Below are 19,166 nucleotides of genomic sequence, written 5' to 3' on the forward strand. Positions count from 1 at the left end.
CATCTGTTTCTTGATTGAATAAAACATACAGTCATGTAATTCTTTCATCTCTCCTTTCTCAGTGCACTCCTGATACTATGAATACAGTGATGTCATGCATCCAATTATTTTCTGAAATCAAGATACCTTATATCTCTGAAAGTTCTGTGAACTGCTCCCTGCTACTTACCAGTGAACTTTTTGTAAAAGATAAAGAAATCAAGTTTATTATGAATGCTTTCTTCTTAGGGAATCTCTGCTCAACTTTTTAAAATCACATTTATTATTTTTTTCCAAATTAAGAAAAGCAGAAGTATATAGGGTAGAGAGTAAGGAAATTTCAAACATTTATAATATTTCATTTGGTTATGAACTGAACATTATTGTAGATCACACAAGCTTGGTCTGTATCCACCGAATGACAGCGTTCTGAGAACCAGTAGGACTAGTTTGACTATTAAGAAGCATATCCTAATTTTGAATATTGGCTTTAATCCTACAAGGACATTGTCCTCAAAAAGTGAAGACAAAAAGCTAAGGGACCAGAAGGTCAAACCTTTCCAGGTATAAAAATGGAAATATTTGGCCTAGGAAATATAAGACCTGAGGAATACTTGTCACAATATTTGAGTATTTTAAGAGATCCATATGGAAAAGGGATTATATTTATTTTTTGCCTTCCAAGAGGCAGATAAAGGTTTGAGGAGACAGCTTTCTAGATAAGGAAGTCTGCTGTAAGAGTATACCATTTAAAGAACCAGAGGGCCTACCATGTTGAATTAGTTTCTTTTAGAAAACACATGTGATGACAAGATTCAGTTATGATAAACACTAAGGATCCCACCATTGCCTCACTATCAAAGAAAGGAGTAACAAGGTGAGGGGAAAAGCCAAAATAAACCCTGAAATCAGAGATATGGGTATGATCTCATGGTTTTAAAAATACATACAGATACATATAGAAATAAGTATAAATATGTCTTTGTGTGTGTATACTCACAAACATATTTCCTAGCTCTGTCCAATTTGAGGGTCCAGGAAATATAAGCAAACCAAATGCCCAGATCTTTGTTTCCGAATATCATTCTCTAATAAAAAGAATGAGGTTTTCTTGGAGAAAAGGCTAATTTCAGAGCTGAGGCAGGAAAAGGACAAGATGAGCCTTGAAGACTGACAGAAAGTAATGTACAGATTATGATGGGAACATGTCAGAAAGGTACAGGAGCTTACTTTTAAGAGCGCTCCTAATAAACAAATATGTGAAAATTTGAACAAAAAATATATAGTAATATTGATTAGTCTCTCTGATATAAATAATTTAACCCATAAAGAAGGAAAAGGAAAAGCTATTCCTTTTAGGATTCCAATTAATAAACATAGGAAAAATTATTGGAACAGAACATACTATTTCATTAAAACCACAGTACTAATCATTGTAGTTAATTATCAATGAGCGCTAAAATTAGTAGGCCAAAGTATGACCAAAAAACAGAATATTTTCAAAGTATCAGCCTATGAGAAACTTAATTATAAAGGGTAAAAAAGTTAACTTTACAACAGGACAGAATGGAAGGAAACATGTTAAAGATGAAAACAGAACAAACCACTCTAAAATCAAATACAAGATCAGTGTATTTTTTTGCATGAGATTAAAATAAATAAAAGCATTAAAAAAATATAAGACAGCAGTTAGTTGAGGCTACTCCCTGCAGCCTTAGTTACAAAAGCCAAAGACTTTAAGTAAAATTTAGCTAGAACCAAGAACTTAACAAACACTTATGAAGATAGCCCTGCAGTGACAATGAAACTGTCATTTCTCCCAAAGGCACGAAGTAGTTCTAATGATCCCTTCTTTGAGTTACTATTGCTTTGTTCTGTAACCACAGACTTTCAGAAATTTGCTATTCAAAGTATCACAGTAAGAATGAAACATCCTACTTGTAACAGAGTAGTCTGTCCACTGTGAGTTCTTATATGTGAAGTGAGGGATGAGGCGCAACCAAAGGGTTTTCAAATTCCTTACATTCATAAGCCCGCTTTACACTGTGAGTTCTTATATAAAGTGTGATATGAGAAACAACTGAAGGCTTCTCACATCCTTATACTGATAAGGCCTCTCCACTGTGAGTTCTTAAATGTTTAGTGAAGTGTGATGACTGACTAAAGGCTTTCCCACATTTCTTACATCCATAAGGTCTTTCTCCACTGTGAGTTCTTTTATGTGTAGTGAGGTTTGAGGCATGACTAAAGGCTTTGCCACATTCCTTACATTCATAAGGCCTCTCTCCACTGTGAGTTCTCATATGCTGAGTGAGGGATGAGGCACAACCAAAGGCTTTCCCACATTCCTTACATTCATAAGGCCTTTCTCCACTGTGAGTTCTTATATGTTTAGTGAGATGTGAGGTGTGACTAAAGGCTTTCCCACATTCTTTACATTCATAAGGCCTCTCTCCACTGTGAATTCTTGTATGTTGAGTAAGGGATGAGACACAACTAAAGTTTTTCCCACATTCCTTACATTCATAAGGCCTCTCTCCGCTGTGAGTTCTTATATGTGTAGTAAGCTGTGAAGAACAACTGAAGGCTTTCCCACATTCCTTACATTCATAAGGCCTCACTCCACTGTGAGTTCTTATATGTTGAGTGAGTGATGATGCCCGACTAAAGGCTTTCCCACATTCCTTACATTCATAAGGCCTTACTCCACTGTGAGTTCTATTATGTGTAGTGAGGGATGAGGCCTGACTAAAGGCTTTCCCACATTCCTTGCATTCATAAGGCTTCACTCCACTGTGAGTTCTTATATGTTGAGTGAGTGACGAGGCCTGACTAAATGCTTTCCCACATTCCTTACATTCATAAGGCCTCTGTCCACTGTGAGTTCTTATATGTTTAGTGAGGTGTGATGACTGACTAAAGGCTTTCTCACATTCTTTACATTCATAAGGCCTCTCTCCACTGTGAGTTCTTATATGTGTAGTGAGGTGTGAGGAACAAGTAAAGGCTTTCCCACATTCCTTACATTCATAAGGCCTCTCTCCACTGTGAGTCCTTATATGTTTAGTGAGGTTTGAGGATTGCCTAAAGACTTTCCCACATTCTTTACATTCATAAGGCATCTCTCCACTGTGAATTCTTATATGCTTAGTTAGGAATGAGGAACAAGTAAAGGTTTTTCTACATTCCTTACATTCATAAGGCCTTTGTCCATTGTGAGTTCTTATGTGTTTAGTGAGGTAACAGGCGTGACTAAATGCTTTTCCACATTCCTTACATTCATAAGGCCTGTTTCCGCTGTGAGATCTTGTATGTGTATTGAGGGATGAGACACAACCAAAGGCTTTCCCACATTCCTTACATTCATAAGGCCTCTGTCTACTGTGAGTTCTTATATGTTTAGTGAGGTATGGGGTACAACTAAAGGTTTTTCCACACTCCTTACATTCATAAGGCCTCTCTCCACTGTGAATTCTTGTATGTTGATTGAGCGATGTGACCTGACTAAAGGCTTTCCCACATACCTTGCATTCATATGGCCTCTGTCCATTGTGAGTTCTTATATGTGCTGTAAGGTGTGATGACTGACTAAAGGCTTTCCTACATTCCTTACATTCATAAGGCTTCTCTCCACTATGAGTTCTACTATGTGTAGTGAGAGATGAGGTACAACTAAAGGTTTTCCCACATTCCTTACATTCATGAGGCTTATCTCCATTATGAAATTTTTTATGTAAAATGAGGGATGTAGGAGAACTATAGGTTTTACAACATTCTTTACTTTCTTGCTTATGATCTCTCACATGTGCCTGAAAGGATAAAAAACTACAAAAATCTTTCCCACATTTGTTACATTCACATTGTTTCTCTCCAGGGATTGTTGTCACAGGACTCTCAAGGGTTGAGATACAAATCAAGTCTTTTCCACATACCTTACATTTATAAGGTTTTTCCCCAGTAAGAGTTCTCCTAGGAGCACTTAGATAAGAGGGACAAGTGCAGGCTTCTCCACATTTCTTACACTGGTAAGTATTGCATCCAGTGTGAGATCTGGTATGATGCTTATGTGATGAGTAATCCTTGAAGGCTTTTCCACACTTACAGCATTTAAAAGGATTCACTTCTGGAGGCTTTATTTTTACCACAGTAAGATGTGGAATCCAGCTGATGGTTTTTCTACACTTACTGCCTTCATTACTTTCAGGGAGGTTCTCTACAATATGCCTTCTGTTAAAAATAGACAACATGGTGATGGAAATAAATCTGTTCCTGGTTTACCATTACTAAACAAAGTGAACGTGCATGGTTTTTGTCCTGACTTGTCTCATGTTTCAAGGTTAAATCATCTAGCAGAGATACTATTATTACTGTCACTGTTTATTTAAAACATGAGGCTTTCTGATAACTCTGTACAATAAAATATGTTTCAAATACTTAATATCTGATTCACATTTATAAAATTGTATTGTGAAAAATATCTGAACACGTAATTTTAGAGCTAGGTTTATAAACATATAAATGTACACATACATATGTATATTTTAACGATACCTTAGGACTTTCTCCTGAGGCACTGTTTTCTCTTGTTTGAATGATACTCACCTCAAATGTCTCCACTGGTTATTATGCTGATCTTTACTGCCATGTAATTTGGAGATTTCTCCTAATATGGAGGGCCAGGTGTTATTCTTCATGAATTGCACTATTACATGTTCACTGGATAACTTATCTCCATCATTAAGGTTTTGAGAGGCTGGCCCAATGATTCACATTGAGGTTCAAAATATGAAACAAAGAGGAAAGGACTTATTAGGGGAAAAAGGCTGATGTGAATAAAGAAAGATTTAACTGTATTTCGCTGTTTTAGCAGTTTGGCAATATTTAAAAAGCAATTTACTGAGAAATACTTCATGAAGATTGAGAGTGACAGTGATATAAAATAGTTGTAATTAGAAGAGCTAAGTAGAAAGATACTGGACACAATACACATGTAACATTAAAAGAGGAAAATGGCCTCCATGAGCACAGGTGTGAAAGGATTGATAAAATCAGAAAAGTAAGCTCAGGTGTCTGTGAAATTGTCTCTTCAATCAAAAGAGACTTTTTCTGGCTGACTGAAATTGAATTCCCTCCATGCAGGGTTGGGACTTCAAAAAAATTCTTGTTTTCCTGGTGTTCCCTGACACACTGGCCCTGGATGAGTCCTATCTCCACTCTCCTCTGAACTTTCCCTTGCTTCTCAGGAGAAACAAATAGTATAGCTGACATGATGCTCATGTAGAAATGCATATCATGAGGGAAGACAGTGTAGAGCAATGAGCATTTCCCTGACATGGAGCCAGTACTCTGATCTTCAGGATCTCTGAAGATGAGTTTATTTGCAGCAAAATAATCATGTCACACTTGTAATAAACACAGTAAAACTCTCTATAAGGTTCCAGATCACAAATCCCTCAGTGCCCCAAAGTGACCCCTGAAGCCAATGCTTACATCAGTTAACAGCCTCAAGTCTTTTAATCTTAAGATAAATGAAAAGTTAATTTGATACATATAGCTTTATGTTCATGAGAAAGCCAAGATATGTGAGCTCCATTGAACAAGGGATCATGCCTGTTTTTAATAATTTATTCCAATTCCTAGTCCAAATAGTAGAACAAAGTCAATGAGTACAGTATTTTTGTTCACTAAAGGAATAAATTTTAAAAAGTATGCCAATCTTACCTACTGAGGCCAGGTTTCTGAAGGTTTCCATTGTCACATCTTTGTAGAGCTTTCTCTGAGCAGGATCCAGTAAAGCCCACTCCTCTTGACTAAAGACCACGACTACATCCTCAATGACCACTGAGTCCTAAAACATTCCACACATTCTTGATCAGCAAGGCACCATGTATTCCAATGTATACAAGATGAAGGGTGAGGCTAACAGTCCTGGAAAACTTAAAATTCATAGGGATTTGACACAAGGCTCTACGTTCTACCAAGTTCTAATCTAGGGTATAGCCATCAACCTTTTCCCTTCATTAACTACATCTACTTCCTCACTGATTACATCCTGTCTCACAGACTTTCAATACAGTGAAATCATCTCTCCACAGCTTGACTGGCACCAATTCCAGTCTTATTCCTCCCTCTTCATATTCTAGAACAGTTAGTAAACACAGAAATTACAGAAATGCTCTAATTCAGATCATCACTTCCTTGGGAACAATTTCACCTCCTTAAGATCCACCAAAACACTCAACAAAACATGAAGCACAAGGAGGAGGCAGGAAGAGGTATTAACAACTGGGAAACACTGCAGAACAGTTTTTCCTTTTGTCCCTTATAGCCATGAAAGGATCAGGGGCCCACAAAAATAAGCTACCAAACCCAAGGTCCTGAGATGGTCATATTTTCTTGAAGAACTCCAGGAAATCAGGAGGTGACAGGTCCACCTGCTGAAAAAATAATATTCGTTTGGATAATTATTTACATGTCAGTCTATTTTTCAAAAGCTTGTCCTATCATCCTCTCTGTCCCTTTCATAGAGACAGGTAAAGATACTTAAAAGTTAAAAAGAGCTCAGGTGAGAGACAGGAAACACGAGAATCCAGATTTCCTCAAAATTTTCAAATTTCGATGCTGGTGGCAACTCTACACCATTATTAATGACTGCTCTCCTCAATAAACATAAGCCCGTACACCCACACAGGCATATTCTAATGTTATAAGATGATAAAGAGCCCTACCTTTGTAGAAACTAGAATAACATGCCCTTGTGTTTGCTGACTGAGAAGAGGTTACAATTCTCATTTTACAACATGATGAATGTAATCGATGTCACCAGATTATACATGTGAACATTGATAAACTGGCAAAGGTTTTGTTATATGTTTTCACCACTAAAAAATTAATTCTGTAAGGGGGTTGGAGTATAGAGGGTTTAGCTGTTAAATTTCCCATGAAGCCAGGAAACCGAGACTTACACGCCAACCCTCTAGAGGTCCACTACAAAATTTTCTCACATTTACAGCCCCTAGAAGACACCCACATGACTACCTGAACCGATACGGGAATTTCCAGTTCTGTAGGACCGGCCTCTGTGAAAGAGCACGAACCCACTGGCTTCCTCATGTACTGAGGGAGAAAAGGCTGCTAAACTTCACTTTGGATGCTAAAATTGTACTGAAAAACAAAGCAGGTGTAGATTAATAAGACTTGTCAGGGAAAAGGTGAAGTGAGCTGCCTATGTCATCTCTAATCAATCCTGGTATGATGGTATCATAACTAAATGTTTCCCCCAAACTGGACAGACACATAGGCAGATACACAGAATCATATTAGAGCAAAATCCCAGGAGCAGAAACCATATGAGCCCACACATCACTTCACTGGCGTGCACTCAGCGTAGTGCTCGGCACACAGCAAATTCAAGTTTTGCCATTTGGAACTTTCTTTTTTTCCTCCTAAATATTTTCAATCTGTGGTTGGTTGATCAATGGATACAGACTGGTGGATACAGAAGGCCAACAGTAATTGTGAAGAGTATTTCTTCTTTGTATGTGTCCATCAAATATTTTTGTTTTCTTCACTTATAAAATATAAGATGTAAACAGGGTTAGTGCAGTTTTGCTTGTACAGATGTTAGCTGTATCATGTCAGGTGCAAGTATGACTTTCTAATTGTCTTTATTTAGAGGTTGTTTACGGTTTAAGGAGACGTGTACAGGTGCGAAGTTGACAAGGGGTGGATTGTAATGGTTAAGGTTGTGTATCAACTTAGCTGGGCCATAATTCTCAGTGGTCTGGCAGTTTTGTAATGATGTAATTTGGCAGTTATCTAATGATGCAGTCATCCTCCATGACATGATTGGATGTCATCAGTTGTAAGGGAAGTCTCCTCGGGGATATGGTCCGTGTCCAATATATGTATGAATATTCTGGCAAAGCTCGCTTGCTTGCTGTGGATCCTGCATCCAGCTTGTCATCATCTGACCTCATGTTCTTTGGACCCGAGTCAGTGGCCTGCTGTCTGACCTGCTGACCTTGGGATTTTTTGGCCTCCACAGCCCAGGAGCCAGTGGCCTAGTGTCTGACCAGCCAATCTTAGGTTCATCATCAGCCCCTGAATCTACATGAGTAAGGAGAAACCTCTAGCCTGACACCCGACCCAGACACTTGGGGCTTGCCAGCCTCTACATCCAAGTGAATTATTTCCTTGAGATAAATCTCTCTCTCTCTCTCTGTATGTCATCAAGTTGGTTCTGACTCACAGAGATCCCATGTATGACAGAACGAAACACTGCCTGATCCAGTGCCATCCTCACAATTGTTGCTATACTTGAGCCCATTGTTGCAGCCACTGTGTCAATCCATCTCACTGAGGGTCTTCCTCTTTTTCACTGATCCTCTACTTTATCAAGTATGATGAACCTTCCTTTTATGTAAAAAGAGTGAGGAGAATCTGACATATTTAGAAAGGTCCAAAGTTGGGTGTTGGCGTAAAGTATTTATAACAAAGGAAAAGGCCTGCTCAGTGTCAGAATCCTTAGAGAGACCTTCTCAGAAATTTGTTTTGCCAGCTTGTATGTTGGTTGAGCACAGAATACTCTGAAAAATATTAGAGCAAAAGTTCTGTCTACACATTCTGATCAGGGCCACAACAGATGGACCCTGATGGAATGGAAGAAAAATACGGAACAGAACTCAACCTCTTAAAAAGTCTAGACTTACTGGACCAGTTGAGACGAGAGGACTTCCTGAGACTATTGCCCTGAGATACTCTTTAAACCTTGAACAGAAGCTATCCCCTGAGGTCACCTTTTAGGAAAATAACAGATCGGCACACAAAATAAATGACATTATCCATGAGTATGGTGCTTCATTAAAAAACCATGTATATGAGACCAAAAGATCAACAATTATAGCAAAGATGAGAAGATAAAGGGGCAGGGAAGCTAGAGTACTAGAAATAGAACAATCAGAACAGAATTAAAGAGAATGTTGAACACACTGTGAAAAATGTAACTAATGTCACTGAACAATTTGTATAGAAATTGTCAAGTGGGGGCCTAATTTGCTGCATAAACTTTCCCTGAAAAAAAGAATAAAATATTATTTTTTAAAAAATGCTGTCTAAAAATGTGCTTTTTAGACATTTTTTAGTGCCTCTATTTTTATGAACAGAGATTGTTGAGGTAGTCACATTTACAATCTTTTCTTTAAGGATTAATCTTTTTGTCTGTTTTTAAAATCCTTTCTGATATGAGATCATGAATAAACCAATTAAAATCATTTTAAGTTCTATTTCACATCTATGTGTTTCATCCACACAGAAATCACTTTGGTTATTGTGGAGGTAGGGATCAAATTTCATTCTTAATCCAATACATTTTATTGAATTCTATGCTATAATTATTAAAGTATTTATAATGTATTTGGAAGCCCTGGTGGCGCAGTGGTTAAGTGCTATGGCTGCTAACCAAGAGGTCGGAAGTTCAAATCTCCCAGGTGCTCCTTGGAAACTCTACTGGGCAGTTCTGCTCTGTCCTATAGGGTCGCTATGAGTCGGAATCGACTCGACGGCAATGGGTTTGGTTTGGGTTTTTATAATGTATTTAATATCTTTGTTTTTAAAACCTCAATTTAGTCCACTTTCTCTGTTTTTCTAATTTTCTAGTATATCCAATAAACTAAAATCTCTTTATACTTCCAATATTTTGTCTAACATATCTGTAAATATGTATATTTGTTTTTCATTTTCACTTCTGTTATGGATTGAATTGTGTCCCCCAATAATGTATGTCAACTTGGCTAGTCCATGATTCTCAGTATTGTGTGATTATCTACCATTTTGTCATCTGATGTGATATTCCTATGCGCTGTAAATCCTATCTCTATGATCTTAATGGGGCAGGATTAGAAGCAGTTATGTTAATGAGGCAGGACTCAATCCACAAGATTAGGTTGTATCTTGAGTCAACCTCTTTTGAGATATAAAAGAGGGAAGTGAGCAGAGAGACAGAGGGACCTCATGTCACCAAGAATGTAGTGCTGGGAGCAGAGCATGTCCTTAGGACCTAGGGTCCCTGCGCTGAGAAGCTCCTAGACCAGGGGGAAGATTCATGAAAAGGACTTTCTCCCAGAGCTGACAGAGAGAAAGCCTTTCTCTGGAGCTGCCACCCTGCATCCAGACTTCTAGCCTCCTAGACTGTGAGAGAATAAACTTCTGTTTGTTAAAGCCATCCACTTGTGGTATTTCTTTTATAGCAACACTACGTAACTAAGACAACTTGTTATGTATTTCTTTTTCTTGCCTGGCTAACATCTCCCTCACAGTGATGATTCCTGATAGATATGGCAAGAAAAAAAGATTATCTTAACTTACTCACTATTAACTGAGTTTTTAATAGTGAAATAAGCCACGACAGGTTTTGCCTTTTCTACCTCTTTTTGCCAGTGATGGAGAAGAACATGAATGTGAAATAGCTGCCTGTGAAATATGGATTTAATTGTAGGGTCTTTCTCTCTCCTGCCATAGAAGAGCTTTTATCATTCCTATTATGGGTCTTGGGTCACAATGGGTAGATAGAAGATGACGGGGCATTATCCACGGGTCAGGCAGAGACCAGTGAAATGCTTGGTCCTTTCTAAGTGTATTTCTTCAGCCTCCCTGGCCTAGAGCCCTGTTAGTCTGTGAGGTGACATGGTAAAATCAGAGTCACATCCCAGGGCTGGCCTGGGAGGACCAGCTACTTACATATCCTTCTCCCTCCCTGCACCCTGACGTCCTCCCGCCTACAAACAGCAGGCCCAAACATTCATCGTGATGTTATTTCACCAGAAAGAACCCATTACTGGCGTGTACACTATTTCTATGAGCCAAACAAAAAAAACTGTTGCATTCCAATTGATTCCAACTCATAGCAACCCTATAGGACAGGATAGAACTGCCCCAAAGGGTTTCCAAGGCTGTAATCTTTATGGAAGCAGACTGCCACATCTTTCTTCCACAGAGCAGCTGGCGGGTTCAAACTGCCAATTTTTTGGTTAGCAGCTTAGCACTTAACCACTGCCCAAACAGGTCTCCTTTCCACCCACCTCTAAATGCATGTATGCTTTTGCACGCACACACACACATACTGAAAATATAATCGCAAGTCAGCTCTGCCTTCTCAGACTTATCTTAGTCCTCAATGTCAGGGCCAGGTAACATGGCATCACGGGGGCTAGGGGTACAACTCTGTGTGGGAATGTGAAGATGCAGCTTAGTTTCTGAGTCTTATGTTTTATAACAGTAGAACACTTGGGATTCTCTGAAATCACACTCCTGGGCTAACTGGCTCAGTGGAAGAAGTGTATCTTTATTATCCTTCCATCTCTTCTTTCTGTATTCATTTCATTCCTTAGTGGTGTTCCCTCCTCCTTTGCTCCATCTTTAGGTTCTACCCACCTCCCTGGTTTTCATTTCTTCCTCTCATACCAAAGGTATTGTGAGGAAAACATTCAACCTTATTACCCAGCTAGCATGAATTTAAGTTCATGCACATATTCCTTAGGGTTCTCTTTAAGGGTGGGAGTAAGGTCTTTATCATCTGTTAAAGATGCTTGCCATATACACAGGTACTACCCTGACCACCAGCGTTGTCTAATGATAAAATGCCTGATTGTGAGAGACATTTGTGCAGAAACTGTATAATATGCCAAGGGTGCCTTAGAAGAGATTCTTGCGTCAGTGGCCTCTTTCAATTCTTCCAACTCTAAGATCCTTTTTTGTGTTGGACAATTTCTTCACCAAATAGGTTTGTTGTTTTGAGATTTTTAACTATTCAGCTTAATACGAACTATAAAAAAAGCTGATCAAATGTCCAAAATTGCTGAGGAGAAATGAATAATAACTGCACCTTGAGGAAATATGTAGCCCTGGTGGTGCAGTGCTTAAAAGCTTGGCTTCTAACCAAAAGGCTGGCAGTTCAAATCCACCAGCCGCTCCTTGGAAACCTTATGGGGCAGTTCTACTCTGTCCTGTAGGGTCACTATGAGTCAGAATCAACTCAACAGCAATGAGTTTGGTTTTTTGATTTTTGGAGGGGAAATTTTGGGAAGATGCATTCAGGGGACAAGGAAAAAATAGCTGAGTTATGTGAACACGCTCCAAGCATTGATCAGGATAATATGATAGAAGAGATTGGTGGAAAAATCATCCGTATGGCAGGAACACTGAATTTAGAACTTGATATGGCGGATGAACAGCTCATAGATCATGAAGATGGGGAATTAACAGACCAGGACTTACTGGACTTTGAAGAGGAAATAAATGCTGAAGAAGAAAGAAATATTGAGAAAGAGGAAGGAGAGAAGTTGAAAAATTTTACAGTGAAAGGATAAGGTGGCATGTTCTATAAACTAAATCAGGGGGTTCAGTTGCTTGAAAACATGGACCCAAACACTGACAGCTTTGCTAAAGTCAACAGGCAAATTTGAGGAACAGTGAGATATTACCACAAAATACATGAAGAACAAAAGAAAAGGACCATATAGACAACTCTCACTAATTTTCTGACTAGAAATGCCACCCACATTCCCAGGGATAATTCAGATGATCCAGAACCTTCCATAAATGGAGTTACTACCACAACTGACAAAATGCCAATATTGTCCAATCCTTTATTGGCAGATTAAATTTTTGATTTGTGTATTTTTTAATTGTGTGTATGCATTAAGATATATCTGTAAGTTTATATGCAATGTTTCCAGTCCCCAGAGACAAATAAAGATCAGATTTATAAAGATACTGATAATAAAAGGCAATAATAATGAAAACAAAACAAAAAAAAAAGTACTCGACTTACATCACAACCAACTTATGACAGAGTCATTAGAACGGACTTTGTGGTAAGCTGGGAACTGTCTACAAAGCTCTAATACATTACAGAGTATAGTATCAGTGTAGGAATACACAAATACACCAGTGGAAAAAAATACACAGCCCTGGAAAAGGCCCATCAAACTATACAAAGTTGATTCATGACACAGCAAGCAATGCAGAGCAGTGATAGAAAGTATAACACTTCAGTATGTGCAGTAGTAACAACTAAAGAGCTCAGATGCTAACCAAAAGGTTGGCAGTTTGAATCCACCAGCAGCTCCTTGGAAACCATATGGGGCAGTTCTACTCTGTCCTATAGAGTTGCTGTGAATTGGAATCGACTTGATGGCAATGGGTTTTTTTTGGTTATCAACTAAATGAGGCCCTGAGTGCTGCAAAGCGTCAAATGCTCAGCTACTAACTGAAAGGTTGGTGGTTTGTGTCCACCCACAAGAACCTCTGATGAAAGGTTTAGTGATCTATTTCCAAAAAACCAGCCACTGAAAGCACTAGAGAGTGCAGTTCTACTCTGAAACACATGATGTCACCATAAAATCAAAGTAAGATACCATTTCACACTCTTGCCAAGAGCAAAAATTAATTCCTTAGATACACAGATAGAATAAAATACATATGCATCCTTTGTGGGAGGAAAAAATTATAAAATGCATCAGTATCTCATAGTAAATTTGAACATGGCTAGGATCTGCAACTCAGCCATTTTTCCCCACTACAGCATTATTGTGCAGGAGCATGTGGCGCCTGGAAAGAGAATGAAGAGAAAAAACAGAAACAATACTCACAAGAGCAAAAATTACACTTGGACCATTCAAATCCTATAAGCTCTACAATGGGTAAGTAAATCGTGGCCCACTCATACAACACAGGGAACATACATACACAAGCACAATACACTACATACATACATACATACACTACAGCTATATGTATAAAACTCAAAAGATTCCTGAGGAAAACAAGTGCCCGAAGAACGATACAGACTAATAATTAAATTTACAGAAAGCTCAAAAGAGGCAAAACTAAACAATAGAGTTTATGGATTAAGACTTGGGTGGTAAAGCTGCAAGAATAGCAATACTAATAATAGCCATAAACTTCTAAAATACAGACAGTAACAATCACCAGGAGATGAGATCAGGGTGGGACACCTTGAGAGGTCATAAAACTGACCCAGGTCTATTTATTATCAAGACTTAAATTAGTATGTAAACTATGCAGGAAAAGTTTATACACTCCTGGTTTATGATACACTTTACAATAAAAAGTTTAAAACATTGTTTAAAACACAAAAGAAATGAAATTTTCATATAGTAATTCTACAGCCACATGAAACCCCTTCATTTTGATTTAACTTGTCTTAGTTCAGAAGACGCTTTACACCTAAACTATTGATACCTGGATCTTAGAAACTTACATTTATATTCACTAGAACAAGTTTTGTAACAGCAAATCATTGGCCACAATCCAGGTGTCTATTCACGGTGACGCGGTTAAAAACAACAACAAAAGAACTAAGATCAACCATATATAGTATTCCTGAGTTTTATAAGAATTTAGATTTAAGCTATCTATGTATTGTTATGGATACCCTAGTGGTTAAGAGGTATAGTTGCTAATCAAAATGTCTGCAATCTGAATCCACCAGGCACTCCTTGGAAACCCTATGCTTCTTGCAAACCCTATGGTGCAGTTCTACTCTGTCCTATAGGGTCACTTTGAGTCGGAATCGACTCAATGGCAGCAGGTTTGGTTTTGGTTTTTTTATGTATTGTTGTGAAAAGTGACCACCAGGATTAAACAGTAAGTGTAAATTCCATTCTACCTTTTGTGTAACATAGTAGGGGAAATAAAAATTTCTATTTCTATTTGCCCGCTATTATGTAAACACTGCCAAGATGCTTCCAAAAGAATAAAGCCTGTTATTAAAAGGAAGTCGGTGGGGGGAGGGGGGGGTGGGGAACGATGGGCTGGATGAGGACAAGAGTAGAAACGTGTCTTCATAAAGTATACTTTTAAAGTTCGTATTCACTTTTGGACCGTGAAGGTGCTATCCAATGGAAAAACATAATTTCAGTAAACTATATTAAACTTTTAACATGATATAAATCAAATGAGATAATAAGTATTTTTCCTAAGAATTCACTTTTCCAATAACAAAACCATTTAAATTTAATATTTAGGGCCCAACTGATATTAAATACTGTAATATACTTGTGGAAATCACAAAAGTATAAATGAGGGCTCTCTTTCTAAACACAGGAACCAGCGATATCAGAGTCTGTACATGCATTTTATCTCAGCCACGAAAATGTTTCTAACACAGCTAAAATATCTAACACATTAGGAGTTCTGGCATGGCTTGTTAAATGTAATAGGTCTCTTTAAAAACTTTCTCAAGATTTAAATAAGCTTTAGAGTAACTTTTATATCAGCAAAGAAGGCATTCCTCTTTGAGAAGTTTATATCCATTGAACTGAAAAGTTCTCAGTAGAAACACACCAACTGATCTGGGTTTTTTCTTCCAGTGAAAACTGTAAACCTAAGGACTCAAATTGACTACATCTGTGAAAAGGTGATGGAAAAGCTCAGATTCATCAGTCAGAACAAGGCCGGGGCCGACTGCAGAATAGACCATCAATTGTTCATATGCAGTTCAAGTTGAAACTGAAGAAAATTAGATCGAGTCCATGAGAGGCAAAGTACAACCCTGAGTATATTCCACCTGAATTTAGAGACCACCTCGAGAATAGATCTGACGCGTTGAACACTAATGACCGAAGACCAGATGAGTTGCCGAATGACATCAAGGACATCATACATGAAGCAAGAGGTCATTAAAAAGACAGGAAAGAAAGAAAAGACCAAAATGGATGTCAGAAGAGACTCTGAAACTTGCTCTTGAACATCGAGTAGCTAAAGCAAAAGGAAGAATTGATGAAGTAAAAGAGCTGAACAGAAGGATTTCGAAGGACGGCTAGAGAAGACAAAGTATTATAATGACATGTACAAAGACCTGGAGATAGAAAACCAAAAGGGAAGAACCCACTTTGCATTTCTCAAGCTGCAAGAACTGAAGGAAAAATTCAAGTCTAGAGTTGCAATAGTAAAGGATTTTACAGGGAAAACGTTAAACTAAGCAGGAAGCATTAAAAGAAGATGGAAGGAATACACAGAGTCATTATACCAAAAAGAACCAGTCAGTGTTCAACCATTTCGGGAGGTAGCATACGATCAGGACCCGATGGTACTGAAGAAAGAAGTCCAAGCTGCACTGAAGTCATTGGCGAAAAACAAGACAACAGGAATTGATGGATTAGCAATTGAGATGTTTCAACGAACACATACAACACTAAAGGTGCTTGCTGGGCCATGCCAAGACATTTGGTAGACAGTTACCTGGCCAACTGACTGGAAGAGATCCATATTTATGCCTATTACCAAGAAAGGTGATCCAACTGAATGCAGAAATCATCAAACAATATCATTAATATCACACGCAAGTAAAATTTTACTGAAGATCAGCCAAAAGCGGCTGCAGCAAGATATCAACACGGAACTGCCAGAAATTCAAGCTGGATTCAGAAGAGGACATGGAACCAGAGATAACACTACTGATGTCAGATGGATCCTGGCTGGAAGCAGAGAATACCAGAAAGATGTTTACTTGTGTTTTGTTGACTACGCAAAGGCATTCAACTGTGTGGATCATAACAAATTATGGATAACATTGTAGGGAATGGGAATTCCAGAACACTTAATTGTGCTCATGAGGAACCTGTACTTAGATCAAGAAGCAGTTGTTTGAACAGAACACGGGGATACTGCATGGTTTAAAGTCAGGAAAGGTGTGTGTCAGGGTTGTATCCTTTCACCATACCTATTCAATCTGTATGCTGAACAAATAATCTGAGAAGCTGGACTATATGAAGAAGAACATGGCACTAGGAATGGAGGAAGATTCCTTAACAACCTGCATTATGCAGATGACACAACCTTGCTTGCTGAAGGTGAAGAGGACTTGAAGCACTTACTGATGAAGATCAAAGACCACAGCCTTTTACTTGGATCCACAATCAACACCCATGGAAGTAAAAAAAAAAAAAAATTAGTAGCAGTCAAGAAATCAAAAGACGCATTGCATTGGGTAAATGTGCTACAAAAGACCTCTTTAAAGTGTCAAAAACCATAGATGTCACCCTGAAGACTAAGGTGCGCCTGACCCAAGCCATGGTGTTTTCAGTCGCTTCATATGCATGTAAAAGCTGCACGATGAATAAGGAAGAAGAATTGATGCCTTTGAATTGTGGTGTTGGTGAAGACTATTGAATATATCATGGGCTGCCAAAAGAACAAAGAAATCTACCTTGGAAGAAGGACAACCAGAATGTTCCTTAGAAGGAAGGATGGTGAGACTATGTCTCACATACTTTGGACATGTTATCTGGAGGGATCAGTCCCTGGAGAAGGACATCATGTTTGGTAAAGTAGAGGGTCAGCAAAAAAAGGGAAGACCCTCGACAAGGGGGACTGACACAGTGGCTGCAACAATGGGCTCAAGCATAACACCGATTGTGAGGATGGTGCAGGACTGGGCAGTGTTTCATTCTGTTGTACACAGGGTTGCTGTGAGTCAGATGCAACACGACAGCACCTTATAACAACAAGGACTTAAATATACACATATCTTGAGCTTCTCTAGCTAAAGAGAACACTTTAATTTTAGATTCTAATTCAGGAGTGTGGAGAGCAGTTGAAAATTATAGGGATTTAGTACCAGCTAAGTGGAGCCCTGGTGGGAAAGTGGTTAAGAATTCAGCTACTAACCAAAAGGTTGGTATTTCAAATCCACCAGCTGCTCCTTGGACACCCTTTGGGGCAGCTCTACTCTGTCCTATAGGGTCATTATGAGTCGGAATCGTCTCAATGGCAATGGGTTTGGTGTTTTTTTTCCCTAGGCATAGGTGTGAGATAAGGGCCTATACTGGGGATTCATGCTTCTCACACACCTGAAAGCCTCAAGGCAGACACGTTTCCCACTGCAAAAAAGGATGGTCTAGAGACCACATGCATGATCCAGTAGGACTCACCCAGCCCCAGACTTTGGTGGGGGCATGGAGCACCAAGCCCTACCCAGGACCCCGTAAACAGTCATGGCCTTCCCCTGCCAACTCTTTCCCCCTTTTTTATGCCATCAAACAGTGTCAGAGGAGGAGGTATAGTTTTAGAACTACCAGAAAAGGCTCCAGTGTCTGACAAAAGCAAAAAAAAACTGCAGTGATGGGACAAGGATAGCTCTGGAGGGCCTGGGGCTCAGCCTCCTCAGACAGAGCTATATCATCTTCAGGCTCTGCTCAGGAGATTCTGCCATTCAATACAGAGCAGCAAGGCCCAGGGGGGATGTTAACGTCCCACGGGCCTAGCTCTGCAGGTCACATAAAGGAGGTTACCACTGGCATCCAAATTTTGAAAAAGCACATGTGTGCAGATGAAGGGCCCAGTGACAGTGAAACAGGGCCTAAGGATGCCTTTTAGGGCAGACACTCTTGGCCTCCTCTGCCACCTTTGTACCACAGTGAGGAACCACAGGGCCCACATCACAGAGCTGGTCTCCCAACATTCCATATCGAGCTTCTCCCCTTTGTGATAAGAATAGCCCAGTTCTCCACAGTGCTCACCATTTCCTTGCTCCAGCTTCTGGAAATCTAAGTGAGTGTCTTCTCTAAGCCCAAGGAGCCACTTCAGTAAGAGGGATGGGAGTGGAAGCAGAGTCACTAGGCAGTTTGGAGGCAGGTGAATAATGTTTGGTCCACACACCAGTCAGAACAGCTGCAATCCTTATTTGTGATTTCTGGACGGGCAAGATGGTTGCCCTAGGTCCCCGGCTGTCTAGACTGGACTAGTTCTCCCTGTGCCACACTTGGGACCTGAAATGGAAGAAGAATGGGGAGGAGACACTGTTGAGTAAGGAGGGACTGACAGGTTCTTGGCCTTCAGCTCTTTCCTTGGGCAGAGCTACCTCCCAGGCTCAAGGCAATGCTCTACCCTGAGCGCAATTGCATTTAAGGCGGAAAAGGCTCCAGCTTCCAGAGCACACTCTTGGCATTCTTCATACAGCTACACAGGCCTCTCCTTTCTAGCAGAGAATGAGAAGCATTTGGGCTTGGACAGGCTAGAAAACGTCAACCTGATTTCCTCCAGGCAGTCAGGGGTCCAAGGTTGAGGCTGTAAAAGGTTTCATATGTATATTTGATATTAACATGGCTGAATTTTCAGGAAGAACATATTTTTCAAGTTTTGTCAATGAACTCATCATGCTTCCT

The 19,166-nt window shown here is 39.3% G+C and overlaps 1 protein-coding gene across 1 annotated transcript; it reads right to left on the reverse strand.

The window, feature by feature from the left end:
• Positions 1-1,261: 1,261 nt before the first annotated feature.
• On the reverse strand, positions 1,262-18,768 carry LOC100655257 (zinc finger protein 791-like). Its single transcript, XM_064282502.1, has 4 exons — positions 18,522-18,768; positions 5,701-5,827; positions 4,582-4,732; positions 1,262-4,206 (listed from the first exon to the last, which is right to left on the reverse strand). Exons 1-4 carry the CDS (start codon positions 18,522-18,524, stop codon positions 2,079-2,081), a joined length of 2,409 nt encoding a protein of 802 aa, XP_064138572.1. The 5' UTR covers positions 18,525-18,768; the 3' UTR covers positions 1,262-2,078.
• Between the last annotated feature and the right edge of the window lie 398 nt (positions 18,769-19,166).

Source organism: Loxodonta africana, chromosome 3 (assembly GCF_030014295.1).
Source record: "Loxodonta africana isolate mLoxAfr1 chromosome 3, mLoxAfr1.hap2, whole genome shotgun sequence".
In the NCBI taxonomy this organism is placed as follows: Eukaryota; Metazoa; Chordata; class Mammalia; order Proboscidea; family Elephantidae; genus Loxodonta; species Loxodonta africana.